A 21,162-nucleotide genomic window follows, 5' to 3' on the forward strand; every position below is an offset into this window, starting at 1 on the left:
AAACACAGGAATTGAACCCTGGTCAGTTTTCTATCTACTATGCCTTTCTGCTTTTTAGAAACAAAAACATTTTTAAAAAATTGAAAATTAAACTATGACTGCTATTATTTGCTTTTTGGGTCTTTTATGGGTATATTAACCTACCAAAATAATATTCTATAGGTTTTGCTGTCCCCCTATGATCTTTTATGTATTTTTTTCTTTCATGTGTTTTTAAAATTTTTATTGCTGTTATTTTTTACATAGTTGTCATCAAGTGTATTTAATTCTAATTCTGATTTCTTCACATTGCAGCTTTTCATATTTATAATGTCTGATGGTGCAAAAATATATACATATAACACAATTTGTTCATTCATTTTCCTATTATGAACACATGTCATGTACTGTTTCTGTTTTTTTTGCTAATCCAAATAAAGCTCACACTTAAAATTCTTAAAATCATTCAGAAAAAGCAAAGTTACAGTTCAGAAACTTCTGGGAAAATTGATCTCTTTCAGTTATAATCCAATATCAGATTCTGTCTGCAATGCCCTGCAAAATAATTTTAAGGGCTTAATTTTTAGTGCTCAAATGAACAGAATAAGTGAAATTATATTTGTAAATTAAAGTAATTTGAGCCATAATCTTTTTTTTTTTGGAAGGGGAAGAGGGAGGTAATGAAGCCAAAGTAATTTTCACATAGTCAGTAACTGTGTGAAGTAGAATTTGAACTCAGGTCCTCCTGACTCCAGGACTGGGGGTTTAACCACTGCATCACCTAGTTCCATAGCTATAATCTCTTTTTTTTCATAATCTCTTTAAATAAAGTTGCTACCTAACCTTGATTCTTCTGCCCTTTAGGTAATTCAAAAGTGTGGATTAATTAAAATTAAAAAAAATTTGATATACAAAATACAATGATATAAAGATATATTTTCATTTTAATAAAGCAAAGAAAAAGTAAAAAATTTTACACAAAATTACAACACATTTCCAAGAAGCAAAAGAAAGTAATTCTAATATCCAATTAAAAAATAAGTATTTTACATAATGGAAATTTAGTTAGAAGTTGTATAGGTACAATATAGTAGGAGTCAAATAGTTTAAAATACAGAATTTAGTAAGGCTAGTCTGGCAAACAGAAGCAGATAAATGGAAGCTTAGGGCAAACTAATGCTAGAAGGGCGGTTCTGAGACGGAAGGAGCTCTTCCTGGATATGCTGGCTATTTGTTGCTTCTCTCCCTTTCTTGATTTTTTGGGTTAATTAGAAGCAGTCAAGGTGGTGTAATGGAGAAGGAACTGAGCCTGGGGTTGGGAAGACTTCAGTTCAAATCCAGTTCTCAGAAACTGACAAGCTATGTGATCCTGGGCAAGTCACTAAACTTCTGTTTACCTATTTCCCCAACTGTAAAATGGAGATAATAGAACTCACTTCCCAAGACTGTTGTGAAGATCAAACAACAACTTAGTACAATACCTAGCACATAGTAAGTGTTAATGTATATGTTAGTAATTTTTAATAATTTAAACATTTTTAACTGCTTAATTTGTTCAGAATGCATATAAGATAATGGAGAAGACATAAAAAAACCTGCTAAGAGGAAGTTTCTACTTTATAGAATTTAGAGTCTAGTAGAGGCCTGATAAATACACAAATATTTTATATAAAATATATTTTATACAATAAACCTATGAAAAATTTGCAAAACAAAAAGTGATGCCTATTATGAAAATATGTTAAACATGACAGTACATATACAACCAGTTCATTGCCTTGGAGAGGAGGAAAGAGAAGGAAGGCTGGTAGAAAAAATGTGAAACTCAAAAGTTTGCAAAAGAATGAATGTTGAAAACTATCTTTGCATGTAACTGGGGGAAAAAATACATAAATAAGGGAAGGAAAAAATGTTAGGTGAAAATCATAAAAACAAGCCTTGATGTATTTAGGCAATTTTTTTATTATATAAATATTTTATTTGTTTTCCAATTATATACAATGGAAATTTCTATTTTTTTGACAGGGTTTTGAGTTTTAAAATTTTTCTCCTTCCTTCCTTTCCCTCCCCCCTTCCAATAACTGAAAGCAATATGATATAGGCTTTACATATGCATCCATGATAAGTATAGATTGAAATTGAATGTGTTATGAGAAGAAACAGCTCCAAAAGGAAGAAAGGAAACATTAGAGATAACAAAATTACAAAATATATAAGACAACTTTTAAAAATTGAAGATTAGTATCTTTGGTCTTTGTTTAAATTCCACAGTTCCTTCTCTGAATACAGATGGTATTCTCCATCACAATTCTCCTAAAATTGTCCCAGATTATTGTACTGCTGAAATGAACAAGTCCATTAGGGTTGATCATCACCCCATGTTGTTGTTAGTATATACAATGTTATTCTGGTTCTGCTCATTTCACTCAGCATCAATTCATGCCAATCTTTTCAGGCTTTTCTGAAATTTTGACCCCCAAGTTTTCTTAAAGTAAAATAGTGTTCCATCACATACATATACCACAATTTGTTCAACCATTCCCCAATTGATGGGCACCCCTTCGATTTCCAATTCTTTGCCCCTCAGAGCTGCTATGAATATTTTGTACATGTGGGGTTTTTACACTTTCTTTCATGATCTCTTCTGAGTACAGACCCATGGATCAAAGGGCATACACATTTTTATTGCCCTTTGGGCACAATTTCTTTTTCTTTTTTTTTAATGTTTTATTAAAGATTTTATTTGAATTTTACAATTTTCCCCCTCCAATCTTACTTCCCTCCCCACAACCCCCACAGAAGGCAATTTACCAGTCTTTACATTGTATTCAATGATCTAAATTGAATGTGATGAGAGAGAAATCATATCCTTAAGGAAGAAACATAAAATATAAGAGATGGCAAGATCAGACAATAAGATAGCATTTTTTCCCTAAATTTAAGGCAACAGTCCTTGGTCTTTGTTCAAACTCCACAGTCGTTTCTCTGGATACAGATGGTATTCTCCATTGCAGACAGCCCCAAATTGTCCCTAATTGTTGCACTGATGGAATGAGCTAGTCCATCAAGGTTGAGCATCACCCCCCATGTTGCTATTAGGGTGTACAGTGTTTTTCTGGTTCTGCTCATCTCACTCAGCATCACTTCATGCAAATCCCTCCAGGCTTCCCTGAATTCCCATCCCTCCTGGTTTCTAATAGAACAATAGTGTTCCATGACATACATATACCACAGTTTGCTAAGCCATTCCCCAACTGAAGGACATTTACTTGATTTCCAATTCTTTACCACCACAAACAGTGCTGCTATGAATATTTTTGTACAAGTGAGGTTTTCATTGGGCACAATTTCAAATTGTTCTCCAGAAAGTTTGGATTAGTTCAGAACTACACCAACAATGCATTAGTGTCCCAGATTTCCCACATCCTCTAGATAAAAATTTTAATGGGACAAACATTTCTCAGGTTTCAGTTGGGGGGCAGAGTCAGTTGAAAATGTAATATTTAAAATGTATTGCTAAGTAAGTATATGTCCTGTCCTTAGAATTTGATTATTCAAAGTAGGAATTATTCATTTTGTAAATCTAATATCTATTGCTTCATCTCTTCCTTTTTCCATGATCTATTGTTTTTCCTGCAGGAAGAGGGATGTGGACAGAGGTGATTTTTCCTCTCTTTTTTTTCCACCACTTATTAGTACCACTACTGGAGTGTTAAGTGGCCATAGGAAGAAGTCACAAAATTCAAGTTCAGTTTCTAAAAGGTATCAATATTAAATTTTTGCTTCATTACAGTTAATCTTTAGGGGGGGAAAAGAACCAAACAAAGGAAAAAAACCCATGAAATTGCTTTTATTGCCAATTACTATAAATAACTATAAAATTACTAAAATAACTATCAAAATAATACCTATTAAAAATAGTGGCATAGAAGTTCAATGGACAGGCCACTGGCCCTGGAGTCAGAAGTACCCAAGTTCAAATCTGGCCTCAGACACTTAATAATTACCTAGCTGTGTGGCCTTTAGGCAAGCCACTTGACCCCCATTTGCCTTGCAAAATCCTAAGAAAAAAACAAAACCCCAAAAACAGTGGCACAGAACAAACTTAGCAAGGAAACATACCTCTTTCCACATTTGGAATGGTATGTAAGAATCAGGGAATTAGAATTAATAGATTAAAGGGAACTCAAAGCTCAAGTAATATAAGATTCATTTTTCAGATGAGGAAATTGAGGATTAGAGCAAGAGGATAATTTTGTGATGTGCCCAAGATGAGAAAGATAGGAAAAGGCAGAAGTGATATTTGAATCCAGGTAATGAATATGATTCTAGATCCAGTGCATATTCTCCTGCAACACACAACCTTAAACCTAGTGTTAAGTTTTGGGACATTTGTTGTTTAAAAGTGACTCTTCATTAGATGAACATTCCTAAAATACATATGTGTCCTCTCTCCATCCTTAAGTATACACATCTGCTAAAATTGTGCCCAAGAGAAAACTAGTTCCTGCTGTCTCTTTGTCAATCATAACTTCAACCCTATCCCACCTCTTAAAAGGGATCAGATTTTCAAAAACAGTTCTTGAATCAAAAGAACTCTTCTCCCTAAAGCACTCCACCCTAAAATAAAATGTGGCTGCATTTCCAAAATACCAACTTTTATTACTAGTGGTTATACAAAATTACTTCCAATAATAAAGAAAATAGATAGTAACTAAAAATTATTTTTATAAATTTAAGATTAAATATTTTATTAATATTTGTCAAAAGATTTGTCTTTTCTATAATATATATAAAACATTCAAGTTTTTTACATTCTCTCAAGTTAGTCAAAACTGAATCTCAGCTCAAAAAGTAAATGCTATCACCTTAGGTGGCACAGTGGCTAGAACACTGACTTTGGATTCAGGAGGATCTGAGTTCAAATTCCACCTTAGACATTTACTAGTTGTGTGAACCTGGACAAGTCATTTCACCCAATCTGCCTCACTGTAGAATGAGCTGGAGGAAATGGCAAATCACTTAACATCTTTGCCAACAAAAACCCAAACAGGATTATAAAGAGTTGAGCTGGGGCGGCTAGGTGGCACAGTGGATAAAGCACCGGCCCTGGAGTCAGGAGCACCTGCGTTCAAATCCGGTGTCAGATACTTAATAATTACTTAGCTGTGTGGCCTTGGGCAAGTCACTTAACCCTACTGCCTAGCAAAAACCTAAAAAAAAAAATAGAGTTGAGCTGGACATGACTGAAATGAGTCAACATCACCATAAATAATTGTTGAACTTAAAGCAATGCAACACAAATATAAATAATAATCTATCTAACCAGAGTTTAGTTATCTTGGGAATTTTCCCTAACTAGTGATATATGAGTTCAAGAAAGAAGTATAGTCAAAAAAAAAAGTTCATGTTATATAGAAAAACTGCTCAGTCCCTCACTCAGAGTCTATTATTATGTTTTAAGTGAAAGATTATAGAAGACTTGATGGTGGGTGGCCAGAATATTTGTTGACATGTATACAAATATTACAAATGATTCTATCAGTTCAACTCTCTGATATACAAATCTGTAATACAAAAAAACAGAAAATTATGAGATGGAGAAGAGCTTCTGGAGACAAATACACTAACAAAGAAATGATAGGGAGGTGGATGATATATGTTTTGACAACTCAGTATCCATTATGCCTCCTGAAGCTAGTTCAAAGACTTCTCCAGTGTCAGTGACTTCCTTTGATAACACAAACCTGGCAGTTTGTGTACTACAGTTCAGGCAAGAATATGAGGAAAATGACATTTGCAAAAGGGTCCATTGTCTGACTTGCACTGTGCCACCTAGCTGCCCTCCATTGTTCTTAAGTTGACCAACTTAAGAACAATGGAGGGCAGCTAGGGGGCACAGTGGACAGAGCACTGGCCCTGGAGTCAGGAAGACCTGAGTTCAAATCCAGCTTCAGACACTTAACAATTGCCTAGCTGTGTGACCGTGGGTAAGACACTTAACCCCATCATCTTACAAAAAAACAAAAACAAAAACTTGAGACAATGGGATATTTTAGAAAAAGTGATGTTATCTGGAATCAAGAGGTTTGGGTTCAAAATCCTAAAACTTACACTTGTGGCTCTATAGTTCTTAAACATTAAGCCTCTTTAAGATTTATGGGGTGATAACTGCCCCAGAGCTGTAATAAGGAAAATGCTTTGTAAATGGTGGCCAGATTCTGAATGGTCAGACAACATATTGAAATTACCACAAGTTAATTTTGGTTTCTATGACCATAACAAGTTTACTTTTATTTACTCCTTTTTATTTATTACTTTTAAGAGTTATGATTTTCAGGGGCAGCTAGGTGATGCAGTGGATAGAGCACAAGCCCTGGAATCAGGAGTACCTGAATTCAAATACGGCCTCAGATACTTAATAATTACCTAGCTGTGTGGTCTTGGGCAAGCCGCTTAACCCCATTTGCCTTGCAAAACACAAACAAATTAAAAAAAAAAGTTGTAATTTTCAAATTAAAGCTTCTCTGAGGTACCACCTCACACCTCTCAGACTGGCCAATATGACCAGAAAGGATAACCATCATTGTTGGAAGGGTTGTGGGAAATCTGGGACACTATTACATTGTTGGTGGAACTGTGAACTCATCCAGCCTTTCTGGAGAGAAATTTGGAACTACACCCAAAGGTCTACAAAAATGTGTATACTCTTTAATCCAGCAATATCACTACTGGGTCTCTACCCTGAAGAGATCATGAAAAGGGTAAAAACATCACTTCTACAGAAATATTCATAGCAGCACTGTTTGTGGTGGCAAAGAATTGGAAACCAAGTAAATGTTCTTCAATTGGGGAATGGCTTAGCAAACTGTGGTATATGTATGTCATGGAACACTATTGTTCTATTAGAAACCAGGAGGGAAGGGAATTCAGGGAAGCTTAGAGGGATTTGCATGAACTGATACTGAGTGAGATGAGCAGAACCAGAAGAACACTGTACACCCTAATAGCAACATGGGGGCAATGATCAACCTTGATGGGACACGCTTATTTCATCAGTTCAACAGTCGGGGACAATTTGAGGCTGTCTGCAATGGAGAATACCATCTTGATCCAGATAAAGAGCTGTGGAGTTTGAACAAAGTTCAAGGACTATTACCTTTAATTTAGAAAAAAACTGCTATCTTATTGTCTGATCTTGTTATCTCTTATACTTTATGATTCTTCTTTAAGTATATGATTTCTCTCTCACCACACTCAATTTGGATCAATGTACAACATGGAAACAAGGCAAAGACTGACAAATTGCTTTCTGAGGGGAAGGAAGTAAGACTGGGGGGAAAATTGTAAAACTCAAAATAAATAAAATCTTTAATAAAAAAGTTATGATTTCATAGAATGTTTATAGAAATGTTGAGATTCATAATTCTGAATAGGCTCTTAATATCTATAAAAAATGTCAGTGCAGAAGATGGCGACAAGACAGGATGGTCTCTCAGGTGCTCTCTTTTAAAACTTAAACTAAGGGCTCTAACTAAATTTTCGAGAGACAGAACCCACAGAGAGACCCAGAGGCAGTTCTCCTACTCAAGGTAACCTGGAAAAGAGCGGAAAGGTTCTGCTTCCTGTGGTTGGAGGGGTGGCCCTCCAGAGGGGTGACACACCAGAAGGAAGGAACTTCAGCCTCCTGGAGGCAGCCCCAGGGAGCTGGGAGCTGCAGCTTACGGCAGCGGGGGAGTTTCCTGAGCTACACATGGGGAGCACTGGGCATAACTTTGGTGATCAGTACTGTGACTTCAGCCAGAGTGAGCACTTGAAGCCCAGCCCTCAGGGCACACAGCCAGTGAGCCTGGCCAAGGCAGTCCAGATCCAGGAAACAGAAGCAGGTGGAGGCGGTAAGCAGGAGCCCCCCAGGGCATGAGCCCATTGAACCTAGAGAGGGGAGTGAAGAGAGACTGCAGAGCTCTGCCCCTGGAACAGGACTCAGGGGCTGTGACCACATTCAGACCCTGATCAAAGTCTAGGACCCCCATAGAACAGCAGCAGCTCCCCCTACCCCCACCTCAGCCCTGTGGCAGGGGGTGTGTGCTTGTGGTCATTCACAGACCAGGAGGGAAGACAGAGCCTCACACATGGGGATCCTTGTGGGGGTGTTCTACTAATACTCAAATGCTCAGGAAGCACCCCCAAACCAGGCTCAGGCTGGGGAAATGACTGAGCAGTGAAAAAAAAAAAGGAACACCATTGAGAAATACTTTGTCTGTGATCCCAAGAAGGATCAAAACACTCAATCTGAAGATGAGGAAGTACAAATTCCTGCATTTAAAGACTCCAAGAAATGCAGAAACTGGCTATGACAGAGCTCAAAAAAGACTTTGAAAATCAAGTGAGGGAGGTAGAAGAAAAATTGGGAAAAGAAATGAGAGAGATGCAGGAAAAACATGAAAATGAAGTCAGCAGCTTAGTCAAGGAGATCCAAAAAAAAAAAAAAAAGCTGAAGAAAATAACGTTAAAAATGAGCATAGAGCAAATGGATAAAACCGTTCAAAAAGTTATTGAGGAGAAGAATGCTTTAAAAAGCAGAATTGGCCAGATGGAAAAAGAGATAAGAAAGTTCTCTGAGGAAAACAAATCCTTCAGATAAAGAACAGAACTGAGGGAGGTTGCTGATTGTATGAGAAATCAGGACACAATGCTTCAAAACCAAAAGAATGAAAAATTAGAAGAAAATGTGAACAATTCATTGAAAAAACAACTGATATAGAAAACAGATTTAGGAAAGATAATTTAAAAATTACTGCAATACCTAAAAGTCATGATCAGGAAAACAGCTTTGACATCATTTTCAAAGAATTACTACAGGAAAATTGCCCCGATATTCTAGAAGCAGAGGGCAAAAATTAAGAGAATCCACCGATCTCCCCGAGAAAGAGACCCCCCCCAAAAAATAACAACCCCCAGGAATATTACAGTGAAGTTCCAGAACTCCCAAGTCAAAGAGAAAATATTACACCAGCCAGAAGGACACAATTCACATATTGTAGAGCTGCAGTCAGGATCTCACAGGACTTAGCAGCAACTACATTAAAAGCTTGTAGGGCTTGGAATATAACATACCAGAAGGCAAAAGAGCTTGGAATGCAACCAAAAATCAACTACCCAGCAAAAATGAACAGCCTCTTCCAGGGAAAAAGATGGACTTTCAATGAACCAGGGGAATTTAAAATGTTCCTGTTGGAATGGCCAGAGCTGAACAGAAGGTTTGATCTTCAGATACAGGACTCAGGTGAAGCATAGAGAGTGGAGGAGAAGGGGAAAATATGAGGGACTTAATGATGATGAACTACATGTATTCCTCTATAGAAAAATGATACTGATAATACTCATATGAATCTTCTCATTTAATAGAGCAGGTAGAAGGAGCTTTTATAGATGAAGCACAGGAGAAAGCTGAATTTGAAGATATAATGTGGTGTAAAAATGGAGTCAATAGCTAAAAGGTAAATGTAATGGGAGAAAGAAAAAGGAGAGGAGGAATAGGATAAGATATTTCATATAGTAAGATTTTTCTTTATTACAATGAGCTATTGCAATGATATGGAAGGGGAGAGGCAAGGGGAATGAGGGAATCTTTGCTTTCATCAGAGGTGGCTAGGAGAGTAAACAGCACATATACTCAATGGGGTATAGACATCTGGAGTAAGAAGGAGAGAAGGGGGACAGGGGGAAGGCCAGGGGGATGTGAATGATGGAGGAGAGGATGGACCATGGGGGGAGAGTGGTCAGATTTAACACATTTTCTTTTTTACTTCTTATAAGGGGTTGGGATTGGATGGCCTGTCTAGGACCATAGGGCTAGGTGGAAGATGGGCCTAAGGGGTGGTATGTGGGCTTGGGGCCTCTTGGCCCCAGGGCTGGGGATCTGTCTGCTGTGCCACTTAGCTACCCTACAGCAGACAGAGAGAGAAAATCTAGTACATGGTAGTGGAGAAGTACGAATGGAGGGAGTTGTGATCAGCAATGGCAATGGTGGAAAAATATGGAAGTAACTTTCATGATGGATTTATAAAGAATGTGATCCACCCACAACAGAGCTGGTGGTGTTGGAACACAGACTGAAGCACATTTTTTATTATTATTATTTGGGGGGGGGTGCAGGGCAAATGGAGCTGGGTGGTCTGCCTGGGGCTGCACAGCTGGGTGATTGTTGGGTGTCTGAGGCTGGATTTGGACTCGGGTGCTCCTACTATTATTACTATTTCATTTTATTTTGGGTCTTTTGGGGTTTTTTTGGTTTTTGCAGGGCAGTGTGGTTGGGGTGGCTTGCATGGGGTCACAGAGCTGGGTGATTGTTGGGTATATGGGGCCAGATTTGGGCTTGGATGCTCCTGGCTCCAGAGCTGGTGCTCCATCCACTGCGCCACTTGGCCATACCTACAATTATTATTATTTTTTATTTTTATTTTTTCTCTCCCCTTTACTTTATTGCTCATGCGGGTCTATATTTTTTGGGGGAGGGGATATTATGTTTACTCTTAATCAAAAATATTTTAGTAATGTATAAAAAAACATTATTTGTACAAAATAAGAATAAATAAATGGGAAAAATTTCAATGCAGTTCATGTCTGCAGTTTAGTCAAAAATAGCAAGCAATATTATCGACTACTTTTCTGGATCTCAGATGCATGACCTCTACTGTCTCTAATTGACTACTTTTTCTCAGTTGTAGCTGTATTTGTCATTTTCAATCCACATGTAGTCAATGAGTTTTAATCTTTAGACAGCCTGTTCCTATAGCATCACTGATATGGCAGGGAAAGAAGAGGGTCTGGTGATGTTATTGAAACATCAGAACAAGGTGTCTAAAGATCACTTCGATAAGAGTGAACCCTCAGGGAGCAAGACTGTCAAAAAGTCATTTCACTAACATACACGGTAATATGCTTCCTGATTTTTGTGAGGATGGCTGTCTCCCACTTTCATCATACCCACTTGGACTTTTAATGTTCCCAAGAAATTCAGATTACTAACATGGATTCCAGAAAACACTTTTGAACCATGGCTGGACTCTGCCCTCAGGTCTAGTAAATGAGTCTCTCAATCATCAAGTATGTTGGCTGACTCTGGCCACCCACAATCCCAAGGGATCAGACAACATAAGTAGTTGTATGGTATGCTGTACTATATAATAGTTAGGAGGTATTGGCAATTATGAATTGATTTATATTCATAAGGAATGGTCAAGTTTTTTTTCTAAAAGTGACTAGATGGTATTGGTGTTTAGCATACCTAGTTGTGTGGCCTTGGGCAAGCCACTTAACCCCATTTGCCTTGCAAAAAAAAAACCCAAACCTAAAAAACCCCAAAAAGACAAAACTATGGGATGCTATTTGGCTTCAAAAAGATGGGCTGAACCAGACATTAAAATAAAATCTCTGTAAACTTAATAGTATAATTTATATCAATTTTTTCAAAAGTGACCCTGGAACAAAGAAATACAAAATGTAAGGGAATAAAGATGAAACATATAAAAAAAACTAGCTATCACTCATTCAAATCTGCCACATAAAAAGAACTGGAAATTGAGGGATTGTCCCTCAATTGGGGAATGGATGAACAAACTTTAGTATGTGAATGTGATGGAACACTACTGTTCTATAAGAAATCATGAGGGTAAAGGCAGTTAGGTGGCTCAGTAGATAGAACACTGGCCCTGGAGTCAAGAGTATCTGAATTCAAATTTGACCTCAGACACTGAATAATTGCCTAGCTGTGTGACCTTGGGCAAGCCACTTAAACCCAACTGCCTTAAATGAATAAAAAAAAAAAAAAAGAAATCATGAGGGACAGGATTTCAAAAAAGTCTGAAAATTGATGCTAAATGGGATGAGCAGAACCAGAAGAACATTGTACACACTAACAACAACATGGGGTGATGATCAACTCTGATGGATTTGCTCACCCCATAAGTGCAATAATCAGGGACCATTTCAGGGGGATATGTGAAGAGAATACCATCTGTTTCCAGAGAAGGAACTGTAGAGTTTCATGAAGACCAAAGATTAGTATCTTCAATTTTAAAAGTTGTCTTATGTATTACCTAATTTTGCTATCTCTAATGTTTTCTTTCTTTTGGATCTGTTTAATTTGGATCTATGCGTATCATGGAAGCAAATTTAAGACTACATCAGAGTGCCTTCTATGGGGGGAGGATAGGGGAAGAAAGGGAGGGGGGAAGAAAGGGAGGGGGGAAGAAAGGGAGGGAGGGAGAAAGAAATTCAAAACCTTACAAAAAAAAATATTGGTAGAAACTACCATTGTATGAAACAGGAAAATAAAATATTTATATAATATAAAAAAATCTGCCACATAAGATCAGACAAGTGCAAGCTGTATCATGGGAAGGATCAGTTAATTCTAAAAAATACATGGAAATCCATTTTTACTACTTCAGAACATGAGTAGCATCCTATCAATCATGACCAAATAACTAATATTTTATTTTCTACCTCCATCCATCATTTTTAGCTTTTGTCCCACACCTCTGGAACTACTCCATCTTGTCTAAGTTATAGAAAACATAGGGTAGAAAGAGAATTAATAACTTTTTACACTTGGAACACAAACTGAAGCACATTTATTATTATTATTATTTGGGGGTGGTTGCAGGGCAAATGGGGCTGGGTGGTTTGCCTGGGGCTGCACCCTAAAAACCATGTTATCAACCCAATACATAATTTGGCAAGCAAATTTCTTCTGGATTTCTTTTCATTCTAAAGATACTTTAGAAAAGAGACAAATTAGATATTGAAAAAACCCAACCAACATCTCCTTGAAGAATAGAGATGCTAATTTCCTAATTAAAAAAAAAAAAAGATCTTTCAAAACATATTGAAAAGTCACAAAATTTACTTCAACATATTTAACAATTAATTGGTTCCATAAAACAAAGATGGTAGATAAATATTATGGGAGCTATTGCCACTTCAGTTTAGTGCTAGCTAGAATTATTGTTAATCAAATCCAATTTGGTTTTAGGATGAGAAGGGACAAATCTAACATTATGACCAAATTTCATGGCACTGAGATGATTTTAATTAGATTGTACTGTTGGCATTTTGATGGACAGGGCAATGTTATATGTGGCATGACTATATTTTACTAAAAAAAATACTTATATACTTTTGTTATGGGACAAAGTACTAGTCTTAAAAGTAAGGAAACCAAAGTTCAAAGATGAGCATATTCCTCTTTCAAGTTGAGTGATAGGCAATTCACTTCATCTCTCTAGGGCTGATTCTTCACTTATAAAATTAGTTAGAATGAATGAACTTAAAGTTGTGTTTTGTTCTCGAATTTTATGACCCTAAGCTATCTGTTGACATCTTAAAATATTCATTTATTAAAGAGAGTAGAGAGTTCTACTTATATTTCTTTTTATTTCATATGAAAAATTAATAAATTGATGAGCATATATTAAGTGACTACTATATATGTCAGGGATCATTTAGTATATTGGGGATACAAAGAAAAATGAAATAGACCTTGTTTTCAAGAAATTGGCATGCTATCAGAGGAAAGCTTTAGGAAACCACATAAGACATTTTATAAAATTTACACAAAAAAAGGCTATCTACTCACTCATATTCAAGGCAGCCATTCCTCCCTGAGGGGCTGCTGGATAAACATTAGGTACATTTGTGGTCATGAAATCTGCAATCTGTTGTAATGCCAGTAGACCTGTGGGATTCTTCCCTTTCTTAAACTGTTCCTGGATCATTGATTCCAATTCTTCACAAAAAGCCTAAAAAGAAGTCAAAGAATATTTTAATAGTCAAAAGTTGAAAGACAAAGATTATTTTAGTTTAATGACACTTAATACACATTTGTGGTCACATAGCTAGATAATTATTAAGTATTTGAGGTCACATTTGAACTCAGGTCCTCCTGACTTGAGAGCCACTGCTCTATTTACCAAGTCACCTAGCTGCCCCTCTATCTGTATTATTAAAGAGATCTTTGCCTCATCCATTCAAATTACATTACAATCATTTCTTTGTTCCCCATACAGAAATAATTTCTTACTGTTTACTTAAATTAGCCTATCAAAAGAATAATATGACCTAGTTCAGTGATCTCAAAGTAGAAACTATTTAACCATAAGGGGCATGTGATCAATCAATGAAAGGGTAAGGAGAGGGGTTGCATCCCATCCTTAACATGATACATACAGGCTTGTCAGTGAGGATTATCTCCAATATGGTCATACCCACTCAAATCCCTCAATAGTCTACAACTGTGACCTTCTCTTTGTTGTTCAGAATTTAAATATTATCTCCCAACTCCTTACTAGCCTCATCCCAAACATATCTAGTAAGTTGCCAAATCTGATTCCATCAACCTCCAAATATCTAATATATCCCCTTTTCCCTACTAACATGTTACTGCCTCCTAGTTCAGGCTCTCACTATTCGAAAAGCTAATATATGAATATTTTAATCAGTGTTCCTGCCCCTGGTATCTCTTCTCTCCAAATCATTTTCCAGAGAACTGCCAAAGCAATAGTCCTAAAGACCCAGTGTGATTATATCTCTTCTCTATCCAATATATTCCCGTGGCTCTCTACTGACCCAAGGATAAATATTATTTTATCTTTATCTTATTCTTTTAAAATATCTATTTTTATCTATTTTATAACATACTAGTTATTAGCACAGTGAAACCTATACTTTGTAAATAAGTAAATATACATAATAGGGAATGTATCCTTTTCAGTGTGTGTTAAGAGAAAATGTTTAGAGACCACAAACCTTGGATTATTACATGCCATTGGATGGGCAGCCCATTGAACTAGCCATCAATACACATATCTTTGACAAATACTGCAGTTAGACAATGATATAAGCTCAGAACTGTAAAATAAAATGAAAATGGATGGATTGCATTTGTGGCTTTAGTAAACACTTCACCAAGAACAAGAATGACTGCAAAAGGAGTTAAGCAAGTCATGTAGCAAGAGAAAGGGAGAAGGGATAGACAGTTAAAGTGCTGCATCGATATTTAGGCAATACTAAAAGATCCAAAAGGCTTCTATATTATGGGAACACATCTGTGGAGGATTTATGGAAGGACGGACATAAACAAAAATCACTGAAGATGAGAAGATAAGGATAAAATTTGTTATCCTAGTGCAGGGCATGTCACAGCCCCAATAAAATATAACTAATGCTTAAGATAAAGACCAGAAAACTACACAATGTCATGCTTTCCAAAACAATCATATCTGAAGTGTTTGTTTAAAAGTATTACAGAGCTAGGTATGTACTATACATGGTTTCAGGCTCATGTATTTCCATTTTCATTTTCTGAGCCAGAAGGATGCTTTAAACTAAGCAATGGTATTCACTAGGAAATTTCTAGGGCAAAACTGTAGTGTGTGATAACCATAGAAGAGTAATAAATGCATCAGGGGTTAATTCATGACAATAGTAGTATTGTTAAACAAAAACATTCATATAATGAATCGCAGTAAATAGATTGTATTCTGTAGTAGACAGTAAGTGAAAGGAAGGCTAAGAGTAACAAGTCAATGTGAATTAAATAAAAGGAATTAAAGCATTGTTTGTTCGTTTGGACAATCTTTATATACAAAGCAGATTCTCATAAATTAAACAAAACTACAGTTATAACGGAATCAACCAACATGAACAGATGATGTGCCACATGACTTCTGAGATAATGATGCAGCTTTCCTGATTTGTAGAAATGGAAGCTCTCACACCCTTAGTATCTAATTTTGACAAAACTTAGGAAACTGAATAATAGAAATACTTTAAAGATTCTATAAATGTTTCGCTTAGGTAAATTATTTGCAGTTTTCCTAATATGTAAAACCAAAGTAGTAAAATTGACAATACTCTTAGATTTCCAATAAAAGAATAAGATTTCTGAAAAACAGCAAATAATCCATTTTAATAACCTGCAAATATACATAGAATCAATGGGCAATATACATTTTAGCATACACCTTGTTATTTTTCAAGATATTGCAGTTACTGATACCAATAGTAGCAGTAGCACATCTTATTATAAAGTACTTTAATATATACCAAGTCATTCTTCACAACTCTGTATAAGTACAACCTCAATTCTATGGATAAGGAAATTTAAGCTCAGTGTGCTCCAGATGACTTGACCTTGATCAACATGGTCATTCAGAGACAGATATGGAGCATAAAAAGAGGGGGACCAATCTAGTACTCTTTTTGACACCCTGCTGCCTTTACCTAGTCAGAATCAGTTTTGTTGTAGCCAAAAACAGAATGTGAATCAAGTAAAGCTCTATCTAATATTTCTGATATTTGACTGAATAACATAGAAAGGTATTGAAGGTATGGGTAGGACTGAACAGCAAAGAATCTGAAGAGGCTGAGAAGGCAATGCCTTTTTCTGGATCAGGCACTTAAATCAATAGATTTCCCTTTTGTTAGATATACTGCATAGATTCAATTAAAGTTTATGGTGATTCTCTTGCTTTTCAATAATCTGTAAGATCACTGTCAAATATAGAAAGGAATGAATCGGGGCAGATAGGTGGCACAATGAATAGAGCACCAGACCTGGAGTCAGGAGGACCTGAGTTCAAATTAGGCCTCAAAAACTTAATAATTACCTAGCTGTATGACCATGAGCAAGTCACTTAACCCCACTGCCTTGCAAAAACCTAAAAAAAAAGGGGGGGAGGGGAATGAATCAAGAACAAGGTTGGATAAGATCCAACTGCAAAAAAGAATATGAGAAACCATTATCAGTGACAGTACCAATACAAGAAAGTTATGAATAATAAAATAATAATAAACTTTATAGTTTACCTTTTGGTAGAGATACCATATTATTTCCTTTGATGACTTAGTGGAAAGCATTTGATTTGGAGCCCAAGAACCTGGCTAGGAAGCCTGGGCCTGCTACTACTTAGCCACATGAACTGGTCAAGATACTTCAGTTCTGTCTGCCAGTTTCCTCAAGTGTAAAATTAAGAGATTGGACTCAATGATCTCTTTAATCCTTAATAGTTCTAAACCTTATGATTCTTTTTTTTCCTGTTATTTCTTTTAAAGATTTTATTTATTTTGATTTTACAATTTTTCCCCTAATCTTACTTCCCTCCCCCCTACCCCCCACAGAAGGCAATTTGCCAGTCTTTACATTGTTTCCACTGATCCAAATTGAATGTGATGAGAGAGAAATCATATCCTTAAGGAAGAAACAAAGTATAAGAGATAGCAAGATCAGACATTAAGATATCAGTCCCCCCCCCAAAAAATTAAAGGTAATAGTCCTTGGTCTTTGTTCAAACTCCACAGTTCTTTCTCTGGATACAGAGGATATTCTCCATTGCAGACAGGTTGATCATCGTCCCCATGTTGCTGTTAGGGTGTACAGTGTTTTTCTGATTCTGTTCATCTCACTCAGCATCAGTTCATGCAAATCCCTCCAGGCTTCCCTGAATTCCCATCCCTCCTGGTTTCTAATAGAACAATAGTATTCCATGACATACATATACCACAGTTTGCTAAGCCATTCCCCAACTGATGGACATTTACTTGATTTCCAATTTTTTGCCACCACAAACAGGGCTGCTATGAATATTTTTGTACAAGTGGTGTTTTTTACCTTTTTCATCATCTCTTCAGGGTATAGACCCAGTAGTGGTATTGCTGGATCAAAGAGTACAAACATTTTTGTTGCCCTTTAAGTGTAGTTCCAGATTGCTCTCCAGAAAGGTTGGATGAGTTCACAGCTCCACCAATAATATATTAGTGTCCCAGATTTCTCACAACCCTTCCAACAATGATCATTATTCTTTCCGGTCATATTGGCCAGTCTGAGAGGTGTGAGGCGGTACCTCAGATAAACTTTAATTTGCATTTGATTTAGAGCCATTTTTCATATGACTATGGATTGCTTTGATCTTGTCTGTAAATTGCCTTTGCATATCCTTTGACCATTTGTTAATTGGGGAATGCCTTTTTTTTTTTAAAATCTGACTCAGTTCTCTGTATATTTTAGAAATGAGTCCTTTGTCAGAAATACTACTTGTAAAGATTGTTTGCCAGTTTACTACATTTCTTTTGATCTTGGTTACAGTGGTTTTGTCTGTGCAAAAGTTTTTTAATTTAATGTAATCAAAATCATCTAGTTAGTTTTTAGTGATGTTCGCCATCTCTTCCTTAGTCATAAACTGCTTCCCTTTCCATAGATCTGATAGGTAAACTAGTCCTTGACCTTCTAGTTTGCTTATAATATTGTTTTATGACTAAATCTTATATCCATTTTTATCTTATCTTGGTATAGGGTAATCTCTAATGGCTCTTTGTTACCTTTAGGATCTAATATAAATTAAGACTTTTACAATCCTACCTCACTCCTCATTATACATTACAGCCCTCACTACACATTTCTCTCCACTTCATATGCATTGCTCCACTTCACTCACACTATGATCTAGTCATACTACCTTTATTCTTGTTTCTCATACATAGAGATTACTAAATAGGAAAGTGCCTCAGTATTATCTGTGTTTTAGGAAAATCACTTTGGCTGCTCTGTGGAGAATGAATTAGAGTGGGGAAAGAATTAGGGGAATGGGGAGAGTTAAATTAAAAAGGTATTAAATTGTTCAGAACTACAATGGTTGGAAGCTATGTGAGTGGAAGGAAGGGAACTTATAAATAAGAAAGATACTGTAAAGACAGTTGACAAGATTGGCAATTCAATGGATATGTGGTAATGATAAGAATTGAGGATAATATTGACATTCTGAAACTGAGTGGCTGAAAGGTTAGTGGTGACCTTAATGGAAATAAGGGAAGTTTGAAGGTTGGATTTGGGTAAAATTACGAGTTCTGTTTTAAACATGTTGAGTTTGAAATGAATACAAGATATCCATGCAAAAAAATCCAGTGGTCATTTTGTAATTTGGGATTAAAAGTTTAAAAGTGGGGCAGCTAGGTGGCACAGTGGATAGAGCACTGGCCCTGGAGTCAGGAGTACCTGAGTTCAAATCCGGCCTCAGACACTTAATAATTACCTAGCTATGTGGCTTTGGGCAAGCCACTTAACCCCATTGCCTTGAAAAAAACTAAAAACTGAAAAAAAAAGTTGAAAAGAGATGTTTGAGTGTGGAAGATGAGAAAATCAGAACAGAAATAGTTAAATGATGTGAGCTAATGAGGTTATCAAAGAAAAAATAAAGAGAAAAGGGTTCAGAACAATATGACTAATGATCTGGTAAAAGAAACAGAAGGAATGGTCAGACAGGTAGGAAAAGAATCAAAAGAGAGAGTAATATCATGAAAGGGAGAAGAGCATTCAGAAGAGAGGAAGAGAGGATGGTTAATAGTGTTAAATGTTGCAGAGAAGTCAAGAAAAAAAGGCCAATGGATTTAGTGATTAGAAAATGCCGATGACTTTGCTGAGAACAATTTCAATTGAGTGATGAAATCAGAAACCAGATTATAAATGGTTGAGAAATAAGAGAGGGGAAGTAGATGCAATGACTTTAGAAATAAGTCTTTGACATACAAGAGTTACAATCTCATGCAAAGGAGAGCAAAACAGAGGAGATTTCTTTTACTCCTAGGGTGAGGATTTTGATGACTTTTAAATGGGGTTAAGTGACTTGCCCAAGATCACACAGCTAAGTATTAAGTGTCTGAAGCCAAATTTGAACTCAGGTCCTCCTGACTCCAGGGCTGTTGTTCTATCCAATGCACCACCTAACTGTGCCAAAGAATATTATTGAAGTATCCTAGACAAACATTTTTAGACAAGTTAGAAGCTAAATGAGAGACGAGAGGTGCTAGCAAAAGCACTCACCAAGGAGGCCAGCAGAGTATTCAGCAGAACACTATCCTGAAGAAAAAGTGGAGAAATATCTACCACAGCAAGAGCTCCTTAAAGAAACATTCAGGTAGGGGTGGCTAGGTGGCGCAGTGGATAGAGCACCAGCCCTGGAGTCAGGAGTCCTTGAGTTCAAATCCAGCCTCGGACACTTAATAATTACCTAGCTGCCAGGTAACCCCATTGCCTTGTAAAAACTAAAAAAACTAAAAACAAAAGAAAAAGAACCATCATTCAGGTGTTGAGTGAGATGAGCAGAACCAGTAAAACACTGTACACCCTACAGCAACATGGAGGGGGGGGGCGATGATCAACCTTGATGGACACGCTTATTTTATCAGTGCAACAATCAGGGACAATTTGGGGCTGGCTGCAATGGAGAATACCATCTATATCCAGATAAAGAACCGTGGAATTTGAACAAAGTTCAAGGACTATTCCCTTTAATTTAGGAAGAAAAAACCTTATTGTCTGATCTTGCTATCTCTTATATTTTATGCTTCTTCCTTAAGGATAGGATTTCTCTCTCATCACATTCAATTTGGATCGATGTATACCACAGAAACAATGAAAGACTGGCAAGTGGCCTTCTGTGGGGGTGGGGGGGTGGGGGAGCGAAGTAAGATTGGGGAAAAAATTGTAAAACTCAAAATATATAAAATCTTTAATTTAAAAAAAACATTCAGGGAAAAACTAGAGGACCAGGAGAGAACAGGTCTGGGCCAGAGAAAAATCAAACTAATGTCAGCAGCAGTAGCAAAATGTCACTAGAAGCCAAAACAGTCAGTCAATCAGGCAACCAGCATTATTAAGGAGCTGCCCTGTGCTGGGAGTTGTGCTTGGAATTAAAGTCGGGCAAAAAAATAGTCCCTGCTCTTAATGTACTCACAGTCTAATACAGGAGATACCCTGTAAACAATCCTGTACAAACAAAATGTCCTGAATAAATCTGGGCTAATTTCAGAGGTAATGCATTATGATTATGGAGGGTTGGGAAAGGATTCCTGCAGAAAGGAGGACTTCGGCCTGGGGGAAAGCTGGCTAAAACACCCTTAGATGGAAGATGGAGTGTGTGAGCAACAACAAGGAGTCCAGGAGTCCAGCACTCAAGAGTGCATGGAAAACAAGGTAGAAGAAGACTGGAAAGCTAACAAGTATCAAAAAAGAGTTTCCTTTCTATACCTGTGCCCTCCCCATTCATGTGCCCTGACCATGTGTTTCCCTCCACATATATCATTTATGTGTGTAGCTACTCTTCTGGCTCTAAATATTTGGAAGAA

The 21,162-nt window shown here is 36.8% G+C and overlaps 1 protein-coding gene across 16 annotated transcripts in view; it reads right to left on the minus strand.

The window, feature by feature from the left end:
- The window catches only part of ADD1 (adducin 1), a 150,170-nt gene that overhangs the window by 50,281 nt on the left and 78,727 nt on the right, over nucleotides 1-21,162 (minus strand). For all 16 annotated transcript variants that reach the window (XM_074229882.1, XM_074229880.1, XM_074229881.1 and 13 more), the window contains one exon: nucleotides 13,622-13,784. In XM_074229882.1, coding sequence (XP_074085983.1) covers nucleotides 13,622-13,784 — 163 coding nt within the window. The remainder of the gene's footprint in view (nucleotides 1-13,621; nucleotides 13,785-21,162) is intronic.

This window comes from Macrotis lagotis, chromosome 3 (assembly GCF_037893015.1).
Source record: "Macrotis lagotis isolate mMagLag1 chromosome 3, bilby.v1.9.chrom.fasta, whole genome shotgun sequence".
In the NCBI taxonomy this organism is placed as follows: Eukaryota; Metazoa; Chordata; class Mammalia; order Peramelemorphia; family Peramelidae; genus Macrotis; species Macrotis lagotis.